The 11,779-nt window shown below is 30.6% G+C and overlaps 1 protein-coding gene across 1 annotated transcript; it reads right to left on the bottom strand.

Annotated features, from left to right (window-relative positions):
* Nucleotides 1-2,080: 2,080 nt before the first annotated feature.
* On the bottom strand, nt 2,081-5,636 carry LOC110825634 (myrosinase 5). Its single transcript, XM_088214941.1, has 13 exons — nt 5,399-5,636; nt 5,042-5,102; nt 4,868-4,926; nt 4,711-4,786; nt 4,508-4,585; nt 4,305-4,392; nt 3,894-4,149; nt 3,615-3,730; nt 3,188-3,405; nt 2,994-3,025; nt 2,802-2,898; nt 2,605-2,707; nt 2,081-2,464 (listed from the first exon to the last, which is right to left on the bottom strand). The coding sequence occupies exons 1-13, from the start codon at nt 5,603-5,605 to the stop codon at nt 2,284-2,286; spliced, it is 1,572 nt and encodes a 523-aa protein (XP_088071067.1). The 5' UTR covers nt 5,606-5,636; the 3' UTR covers nt 2,081-2,283.
* Between the last annotated feature and the right edge of the window lie 6,143 nt (nt 5,637-11,779).

Below are 11,779 nucleotides of genomic sequence, written 5' to 3'. Positions count from 1 at the left end.
TTCTTCATTTCATATTATTGTATTTGTTGTTCCTCTTGTTCTCTTTTGAGAAACCCCGATAAGATCCTCTCCAATGATGTTCGGGATTCCCTATGAGGGTGTTGTAGGTAGTGTAATTCAGGAGGTTGGTCGAAAACCTAATTTGCCATATAGTCTGCACACCAATCTCCTTCACGATAGACATATTGTATATTGATAGTCCAATTTTTAAATAACTAAAACTATAAATTTTTTTCCGTTAATTATTTATTTCTTATCTATTCGTAATTAATATAAAATAAAATTTCAAATAAATATTGAGTATTCTAGAATTAGATATCATATATATGCAGTTTAGAATTTTGATTTCTTTTTAATGATAAGGTCATTAATAATAAACACCTTAATTAGATAGAAAATTCATTAAATGACATCTAATTTAGAATTATTATTTTTTTGGTTTGACCATAATTTTATTCTATTATTATTATTTTTTTAAAAAAAAAATTATCTAACTTTTCGATAAAAGACCTATTAGATCTCCACCTTTTTTTCTTTGATAAGTAAGCAAAACCTAATTTATTTAATTGGAAAAGATATAACCTTCACCAAAGGTAACCAAAGTCTAAAGCCTACATCAGGGTAAGAAGAAGTGCCAAAGAAAAGCTGAACATGCAATCTAAAAAGAATACAGTGGCAAACAATAAGCTAAGAGCTAACCATAACTGATCTTGCAATTCCAAACAGCAACCCATAATAGCTAAAAGCTAGATAGATGACTACAGCTTGATTCAATGCAATGAGTAAAGAATTACACTTTTTTCAAGCCATTAAACACGGCTTAATTCACGAAAGAGTTGTTTTTCTCCTACCCCTTAAGAATTGAGCTTTGGACTTTGATTCGGTATGATCATGGAGTTAGAGAATGACAAAGTGGGCACTATCAAATACTTTAAAAGTCTGAATAATAACAAAGGAATCACTATAGGACAACAAGAGATATTTTGTTTCAGATAAGTGAAGTGTGTCTTTTGATCGTGTTGCTTTTATACCTAGAATACATCTTTAGATTCTCAAACACTTAATTGCGAATGCTGACTAACATAATTTAATTAGCCATTGTATAGCCGGAGAAGTTATTTCCATGATGACAGTACTAAATGGGAGATCCTTACTATTTATATGACCAAACAGAGTTCACCAACTCATCCAACTTTTCTTATTTCTATAGACTTTTTTTCTTCTTTCTTGCTGCTGCATTATCTTCTTCTTCATCTCCGTCACAATCTCACTTCTATATTTGCAAACCCTAGAATCAAAACAATTTAGAACAAAAAACCATACGACTTTTCATTGATATTCACCATAATCAATGAAGAGGGGGAAATGGGAACCTTCTTTTGCTCCAAACCATGTAAAATATATTAATATAGTCGCAATCAATAAGGCAAAGACCTGATTCTCGCATCAAACCTCCTCTTCTTCTACCTTAAAGTCATTCTTAACAGTGAAAGGTCTTGCAAATCTTCTTCTTCTGGCATGAAGTCACTTTCTCGTTGATTTTTCTCTGTCCCCAAATGCCATTTACGACGGCTGATTAACTCACTGAGGATAGATCTAAAGAGGAGTCTCGGGTAACAAGTGGCGGTATCATAAAGCAATACAGAAAATACCTATTTATTTTTCTTCTCTTCTGTACAATTTTAACGCTACAGTTGCATAAATTCATGCTTACTTGTCGGTGGTATGAATAAGAACTAGTTTTTTTTCTCTTTTGAGAAGATTGAAGAAGAGTTGTTTTGTTTCTTAAAATTGTTAGATTTTTTGGGATTACTAAATATATAGATTATTTTGTATACAAGATAGATTTATGAACGTGGTACTACTTGCTAGTACTAAAAAAAATGGAGAAGTTAAAGAGTTATTGCATTTCATTAAGTTGGTGGTAGTTTAAATCTCTCTCATACATATGCGGAGTGTTTGCGTCTTGCCTCGAGACTTTCTTGTCACCAACGTTATTGGAGAATCATCAAGATAGGCAGCCCCAAACAAAATGAATTAAGCACGAAAATTTTGAAGGAAAAAGACGATAACATGCTAGTTACTAAAGGAGGGAGAGCAAACACTTTATAATAATAGCTGCAAATTATAACATACCAGACTACTAACATGAAAGACATGATATATTTATCTTCTTTATTCTTTATTCTTAGTTGAAGAGAATAATCCAGTAGGAATATTCTTAGGTGGATACAATTTTTCACTTGAATTCATAAACAGAAACACACAATAAGCCGCATTGAACTAGACATTTGCGACGTTATTAAGGAAGTCAGTAAACCACAAGGCTGATGCTTTAGGTTGTCTATCTGATGGGTCACTGTAATTCACATAATTTAAGCCAAATCGTACTGTGAATCCCTGAACAAATTCATAGTTGTCTAGTAACGACCACGCAAAATATCCTTGAACATTGCTTCCCTCACTGCACAAAATATAAAATTAAGTAAGAAAAATATATGTCATACAATCGTATATGTTTCTGCATAGGTACACACGACAAGTATTGTTGTAGGTTTGAGAGAGTCTTTGTCTATGTTCCTTACACTAATTAAATATACTTACTTGATAGCTTTTTTAAGAGCTGAGAGATGGGTTTGATAGTAATCAATTCGTCCTGTATCACTTAATGTTTCATTAAGTGATATTGCACTGCTGTCGGCATAACCTGAAATAAAAAGATATTTTTTGTCATTATTCAAAAGAATACCTGGTATATATATTCGCCAGATATAATTTAACAATAAAGGAATAAGATATACCGTTTTCTGTAATGTACGTGAGAGGATTGTTGTACTTCTTTCTCACATAAGTAAGAAGATCATAAAATCCCGTAGAATTGTAAAAAAATAACGTTGACTGCAAAGTTTAAATTTGATGTTAATTAAAAAATAATTGAAACTATTATTTTTTTTAAAATAAAGGTATCTTTTTATCGTATATATGGTTCTTACATTTGTACCAATTGGAACGCCGTCACGAACATCTGTAGTAAAAGAAAGTATGTATTTAAATTAACATACGATCATACCACCACTAATACGTAACTTCAAATTTGATTCTTGCCAGAAAAAGTTAAAATTTTTTACGAGCTTTAATTTACTATACATATATGAAATGTTATAACATTAGTGTTAGTTGTACTTACTTGTAGTTCCAAATCTGCCATCTGTTAAAACACTTGGTTTTGTAGGATCAGGTGCACCAGTATTAAATGCATATAGTGGAAAATAATAATTCAGACCAAGAAAATCAATTGATCCTTTTATAAGTTTAGATTCCCACGGAGCGATTTTTGGTAATCTTTTGCCAACTAACTTTTTCATAGATGTTGGATAGTCGCCAAATGCTATTGGATCCAAAAACCTACAAAAATATAGTGAGAGAAAACTAGGTTTTATATCCATCTTGTGATACGTTATATCAAATATATATGTAAGTTTAATTTATTTTCTAGCCATGATTTTGTCCTTAATTTAATATTATTCATGTTAATTATTTCTGTTGATCATGCCATGGCCTCATTCCTTTTGGAAGCATGTTAATAGAAGTCGAAAATAAGCTCGATTACTTACCATCCGAGCTTGAAATCTTGAGCTCTTTGAGCAGCATTGATATCATCAATTGTATTTCTCAATGGATAATACCAATTAGCTACTAATGTAATACCTATCTTGCCTTTCTGAGTTTCCTGCAATATTATTATTTTTCTTTTAAAAAAATAAATAAGCTATACGAAGGATGTCATAACAAAAATAAAATTTTACTCCAAAATAAATAAATACTTTTAAGAGATATAAAAACTATATGAATTTTTAAAAGTGCGATATACTTTTTCAGCAGTTAATTATAACCTTATATTCTCTTCTATATAACTGAACAACTTCTGCATGGGCAAGAAGTTCATGGTAGGCTACGATATATGGTTCGGTTCCCGAATCTCCTCCTGTGCAATTTTTGTGCATCCAAGCAGAACATCGTCCAGGCGCTTGTTCGCCTTTTCCATAAGCATTAAACCCAAGGCTGTAGGGTTGATTAATTGTTATCCAGTACTTTACTTTATCACCAAATTCTCTAAAGCAAAGATTTGCGAAATCCCGATAATCAGACCTAATACCACAAAAGATCATCTAGTAATTAGTACAAGATTTCAAAGTATTTTATTAATTATTTCATAGCAAATTAAGAATGTCAAACTCTGTTTTTCAACACGATCCTTTTTTACTGCACAGCAAACAAAAAACTCTGTTTTTGAAATTACTTACACAATGTTACGATCCAAAAGTCCTCCGTACATGTCTTCTAAAGTTTGAGGAACATCCCAGTGAAAAATAGTCACGAATGGTTCTATACCTGTATTTGTTCGTAATATTATTAAAGTAATTAATATTAGAACAAAAAAATATTCTCGCAAATTATACAAGTAAAATATAATTGATCATTAAAAAAAAAAAGTTCAAATGACAACCGTTATCTAAGAGCTCATTGATAAGGTTCTTGTAGTATTGGATCCCTTCTTCATTTATTCCTCCACTTATTCTCCCCTCTGAAAATGGTATTAATTGTTGAAACAAACAAATTATGTTAAAAAAGATGGTATAGATAACTGAAATAGTTTGTCTAACAATAAAAAATACATCCTTCAATTATAAAGGGACAAAATCATCTTACTCGGCAATACTCGAGACCAAGCAATGGAGAATCTATAGCCGTTCACGCCCATGTTTTTCATTATCTCAACATCCATCTATTATGGTGGGAAAACAAATTAGTAATACGAAAAATCATAAAAATTCTACTAATTAAATTTCTTTTTAATCAGCAATACCTTATAAAGGTGGTATGAATCGGTAGCTTGATCAGCATCGGTTCCATCACTTGACTTTTCTAAAATTTCAACACAGACATCCACGTAATTATTCATATATATACATATAAAGTAAAAAAGATTCTACAATATATTTTTGCTTAAGAAACTATATATTTAAGTGAAAATATGTACCTGGATATCTGTGAGTAAAACTATCCCATATGTTAAATGCTCTATGCGTCACACCTTCGATCTAAAAAAATACAATTAAATATGGAACATTAAAAACTGATATAATATTATACAATAATCAAACACAGTCCTATGTTAAGTACACATATATGTACAAATATAATTCTATGATATAATTTTCTGTCATTTTATATAAAATTGTTACTTCTTAGAATTTATTTGCTGTACGTATTTAAATTTTTAAATAAAAACATGTACAAATCTAAGAATTTTAAACAAATTAAAATTATGTCAAAAACTAAAATAAATTATAGAATTAATAACTTCAAAATTATTTATTTTTTTATTAGTTGATACCTGAAAAGCTGAAGTGGCAGTACCCCAAATAAAATTATTAGGAAAATCGCGGCGGTTCAAACTATCTTCGTCAAGAATTTTAAAAGAACCGATATCCTCATCATTAATGATAGATAAAGGTAAATTGCGAGCTCCGTTAGTACAAACTAATGGTAGAACAAGAACTAGAAGGAAGAGATTCCGATACCCTCCTCCTTGAATTGTCATACTTGCTTAATTTTTGGCTTGCTGTGAGTTCTTTGGTCCCAGAACTATCATTTATATAGGAGCCGGAGCTCTCTTGCGAAGAGACCTTCACAATTACGTAATACTATATATAAAACCATCAAGTACTGGCCAATGCATGTGGAGAGAAGAAAAGATTTCTTATTCGCAAGTGTGGTGTTTCTTGGAGATGACCCTACTGACAGAAAGGGTACGTGTGTACGTATGTGCGTAGATGCTGAAAGTTGATAGTTAAGATTTTATTGATTTAAATTCACGTTAATACCAAAACGCAGATTCTTTTTAAATTCAGATAAATTTGAGCGAAATAAAATTCCTCCGGAAACTGCCGGTAAAATTTTTCAAAACAGAAAGCAGAAGAAACCATTCAAAACAGCCAGCCAAAATAATTCATTCTTGGAAAGCGCATGAAAAATGATCTCCAAAATAATCTAATCCCATCCAACATCAGTTTCTCTGTACACACACACACACACAAACACATATATTAGTGTGAAAAGCTAATTAATGTGATGATTTGATATGGTATGTTATTACAGAAATGGGTGTTTGTATAAGTTTTCTATATTTTACATCTATAATTAACGTGATGATAAAAAACACATATGTCGTGAAAAGCTTATTAATGTGATGATTTGACATGGTTTGTCATTACAGAAATTTGTGTTTGTATATTTTTCTATGTTGTCACAACCACGTATATCATAAATTTAACAGTAATAGCTCCAGGCTTCTTCGCTACCCATATTTGTAGATGTATTGATGTATATGCCTGTCTTATCAGAGCTTTATTTGGTTAATTATTTAATTAAAACTTAACTTACTTCTAAAAAGGAAAAGAAAATACTACTCTCCTCCAGATTTACTTCACAAAGTCTGAGGGTGTGCTTAGAATAATTTTGAAATATATATATACTTAACTGGCTGAAAGATAATAACGATTATACTAACTCTAAATGGTAATTGATTTGATTGCTTTTGAGTTTTTAATTATATGCTTAATTAATATAATTCAATAATTACAAGAATATTCTTGGCATATAATTAATTAAACTACTTACATGTACTAATTTTGAAATGATTAACGCATAATTAAAATAATTACTACATACATTTTTATGCTTCTTTAATTATCACATATTTAGTAATTATTAAAATAAATTATTTTAACTGATGTCACATTTTTATTTATTTTAACAGAGAAATATATATTCAATTTAATAATTACTATTTTACACATTTTATACGATATTTTTTATTTATTGTATATTTTAATTAATTAATTAACCCATATTTAATCATATCCAGCAAACATAATTTATGTAACATATTTCAGAAATTCAAGATTAAAATTTTAATAAATTGATCCATTTAACGTTATTATACTAATTATATATTTTTACAACATAAACGCATCCCTACGCATGTATCAAAAAATATAGTTGATGAGTTTAAAAATATGAAAACGTATAAAATAATTTTTTTACAATAGTAAGCAAGCACATGCATGCTACAACTGATGCACGTGTTTATTTCATTCAAGTTTTTTGTTGCATTAAACCATAAATTCGGAATAAAAATAAATTAGAAGATTTAATAAATAAAATTTTATTTTAGTAAACTTTTTTACAAAAATTTATAAAATTTGTACAATCTATCAATTTATTATACAAAATTAAGCAATTACTAAAATTAATTACTTCTATTTAAATATATGTAAATGGATAAATATATTACGTACAAGATTACAAATATAAACATCATTTATTACTAGTTAGCTTGAATCTCAACTTACTTAACCTAACTAAACTAAGCGAAAACAGCAAAGTGTGCCGTACTTTGCTAGGATCTGAAGAATTGTGATTAACCCAAGTTTAGTTTGAAAATTAAGTCTAATTAATACAATTACACATGTCGCTTTAGATACAAATTAAATCAGGATTATCCAAACTTCAATAACTGAGATCTGGCTGTAATGAGATCAAATTAATTAAACTACAAAAACAATTATTTTATATAATGGGTGTTTGTTATTATTGAAAAAACTAGTGTGATTAGTAGAAATTAGACTCGATCAACATTTATAAATTTAACCTAATGATAATAAACATGATACTATAACCTATACTCGTTTCACTAAATAATTCGTCAAGTATTCATATATGTTTTTGTGATCAATGCAGTATTATTTTAAGGGACAACATGGGGAGAGAACATATATATATATATAACGAGAATAGATCTAAATATTGAATCCATGATGCTATTAATTATTTCCTTGCTTGCTTACCGCTGAGTATTGCACAAGTCTTGCCTTTTTTTTCTGAAATCGCAAGAAAGCTAATTCTCTGAGATACCTATAAAGTTAATTAACTGATTTCCGCATGCATATTTTATATTGATTTTACTTTTTCTTTTTTTTTTTAGTACAAAGGGAACAACAAACACAATAATATGAAATGAAGAAACATCTAGATATTATACATTGTAGGTCAGGAGACCCCGATAAAATCCTCTCTAATGATGTTCGGGATTTCCTACGAGGGTGTTGTAGGTAGTGTAATTCAGGAGGTCGGTCAAAAACCTAATTTGCCAGATAGTCCGCACACCAATCTCCTTCACGATAAACATATTGTATATTGATCGTCCAATTTTTAAATAACCAAAACTGTAATTTTTTTTCCGTTAGTTATTTATTTCTTATCTATTCGTAATTAATATAAAATAAAATTTCAAATAAATATTGAGTATTCTAGAATTAGATATCATATATATGCAGTTTAGAATTTTGATTTCTTTTTAATGATAAGGTCATTAATAATAAACATCTTAATTAGATAGAAAATTCATTAAATGACATCTAATTTAGAATTTTTTTTTTTTGGTTTGACCATAATTTTATTCTATTATTATTATTATTTTTTAAAAAAATTATCTAACTTTTCGATAAATGACCTATTAGATCTCCACCTTTTTTTTCTTTGATAAGTAAGCTAAACCTAATTTATTTAATTGGAAAAGATATAACTTTCACCAAAGTTAACCAAAGTCCAAAGCCTACATCAGGATAAGAAGCAGTGCCAAAGAAAAGCTGAACATGCAATCTAAAAAAGAATACAGTGGCAAACAATAAGCTAAGAGCTAACCATAACTGATCTTACAATTCCAAACAGCAACCCATAATAGCTAAAAGCTAGATAGATGACTACAGCTTGATTCAATGCAATGAGTAAAGAATTACACTTTTTTCAAGCCATTCAACACGGCTTAATTCACGAAAGAGTTGTTTTTCTCCAACCCCTTAAGAATTGAGCTTTGGACTTTGATTCGGTATGATCATGGAGTTAGAGAATGACAAAGTGGGCACTATCAAATACTTTAAAAGACTGAATAATAACAAAGGAATCACTATAGGACAACAAGTGATTGTATAGCCATTCATGAGGTGAATTATTACAAATGACAAGCGAGGGAATATCATTTATGTTTCGCAATCATAAGTGTAGCTTTCTGTAAAATTTCAAGACAATGTTCAAGGATATTTTGCGTGGTCGTTATTAGACAACTATGAATTTGTTCAGGGATTCACAATACGATTTGGTTTAAATTATGTGAATTACAGTGACCCATCATATAGACAACCTAAAGCATCAGCCTTGTGGTTTACTGACTTCCTTAATAACGTCGCAAATGTCTAGTTCAATGTCGGCTTATTGCGAGTTTCTGTTTATGAATTCAAGTGAAAAATTATAACCACCTTAGAATATTCCTACTGGATTATTCTCTTCAACTAAGAATAAAGAGTAAAGAAGATAAATATATCATGTCTTTCATGTTAGTAGTCTGGTATGTTATAATTTTCAGCTATTATTATAAAGTGTTTGCTCTCCCTCCTTTAGTAACTAGCATGTTATTGTCTTTTTCCTTCAAAATTTTCGTGCTTAATTCATTTTGTTTGGGGCTGCCTATCTTGATGATTCTCCAATAACGTTGGTGACAAGAAAGTCTCGAGGCAAGATGCAAACACTCCGCATATGTATGAGAGAGATTTAAACTACCACCAACTTAATGAAATGCAATAACTCTTTAACTTCTCCATTTTTTTTAGTACTAGCAAGTAGTACCACGTTCATAAATCTATCTTGTATACAAAATAATCTATATATTTAGTAATCCCAAAAAATCTAACAATTTTAGGAAACCAAACAACTCTTCTTCAATCTTTTCAAAAGAGAAAAAAAACTAGTTCTTATTCATACCACCAGCAAGTAAGCATGAATTTATACAACTGTAGCGTTAAAATTGTACAGAAGAGAAGAAAAATAAATAGGTATTTTCTGTATTGCTTTATGATACCGCCACTTGTTACCCGAGACTCCTCTTTAAATCTATCCTCAGTGAGTTAATCAGTCGTCGTAAATGGCATTTGGGGACAGAGAAAAATCAACGAGAAAGTGACTTCATGCCAGAAGAAGATTTACAAGACCTTTCACTGTTAAGAATGACTTTAAGGTAGAAGAAGAGGAGGTTTGATGCGAGAATCAGGTCTTTGCCTTATTGATTGCGACTATATTAATATATTTTACATGGTTTGGAGCAAAAGAAGGTTCCCATTTCCCCCTCTTCATTGATTATGGTGAATATCAATGAAAAGTCGTATGGTTTTTTGTTCTAAATTGTTTTGATTCTAGGGTTTGCAAATATAGAAGTGAGATTATGACGGAGAAGAAGAAGAAGATAATGCAGCAGCAAGAAAGAAAAAAAAAATCTATAAAAATAAGAAAAGTTGGATGAGTTGGTGAACTCTGTTTGGTCATATAAATAGTAAGGATCTCCCATTTAGTACTGTCATCATGGAAATAACTTCTCCGGCTATACAATGGCTAATTAAATTATGTTAGTCAGCATTCGCAATTAAGTGTTTGAGAATCTAAAGATGTATTCTAGGTATAAAAACAACACGATCAAAAGACACACTTCACTTATCTGAAACAAAATATCTCCAAAACCTTATTATTAAGACATTTGGTCAAGGTTTTAGTTAAGGAAACTGTCAATAAAATGCTTGTCCAGAGAGAAAACATGAGTATATCTTGGATATAGTTCGACTATTTTTAATAGAACCATATTGTCTTGAAATTTTGCAGAAAGCTGCACTTATGATTGCGAAACATAAATGATATTGCCTCGCTTGTCATTTGTAATAATTCACCTCATGAATGGCTATACAATCACTTGTTGTCCTATAGTGATTCCTTTGTTATTATTCAGTCTTTTAAAGTATTTGATAGTGCCCACTTTGTCATTCTCTAACTCCATGATCATACCGAATCAAAGTCCAAAGCTCAATTCTTAAGGGGTAGGAGAAAAACAACTCTTTCATGAATTAAGCCGTGTTGAATGTGTAACGCCCCGGAAATTTAAATGAAATATATGTATTAAAAATATCAAATGCGAAAGTGTAATAAAAATTTTGACTAACATCCCTTACACAATAACCAAAACGTACTCAAAACATGAAAGAAAAAACTAACTAAAAGAGATACTTGAGATAAGAACTATAAATATAACTATGGAGTCTTTATGCGTCCCCTTCGCCGTCTTCCTGATATGAAATAGTTAAATAAGGAATGAGTTACACCAGCCCAGTAAAGACATCACACTATCTCACCGCCACGGAAGTAAAGGTGGGTAGAAAAAAAAAATGACTAATGGAGCATAATTTATAACGAACTCGTTTATTAACATAAAAACTTTTACTGTCCACTTACCTCGGTGAGATCCATGAAAACAACACATGAAAGCAATAACGTTATCATCATCATGAAATTATATAAACTATATAACATAACATATATCATACCTTTACATTTCAATAATCAGAAAACATATTTCCTCTTTTACCAGCCTACTAGTATCCCTGGGGATCCATAGGGGGTCCCCGCTACACGTGAACCCTTAACATTTACAACCTGATTCCAGGGCCGCCCCCATACCCCGTCCGGTATGAGCGCCAAAACCATGAACCTCAATACCCCGTCCAGTATTAGCGCTAAAACACATAAGGTTTCCATACCCCGTCCGGTATGAGAGACCACGTTCCCGGTAGGGTTCCCTACGGACCCGATCCGTCCACCATCTCCCAGGATATCTAGT

The sequence above is a fragment of the Carica papaya genome, chromosome 3, assembly GCF_054855325.1.
Source record: "Carica papaya isolate Zhongbai chromosome 3, ASM5485532v1, whole genome shotgun sequence".
Classification (NCBI taxonomy): Eukaryota; Viridiplantae; Streptophyta; class Magnoliopsida; order Brassicales; family Caricaceae; genus Carica; species Carica papaya.
Note: the sequence above shows the minus strand (reverse complement) of the source record. Positions and strands in the feature narration are given on the sequence as shown.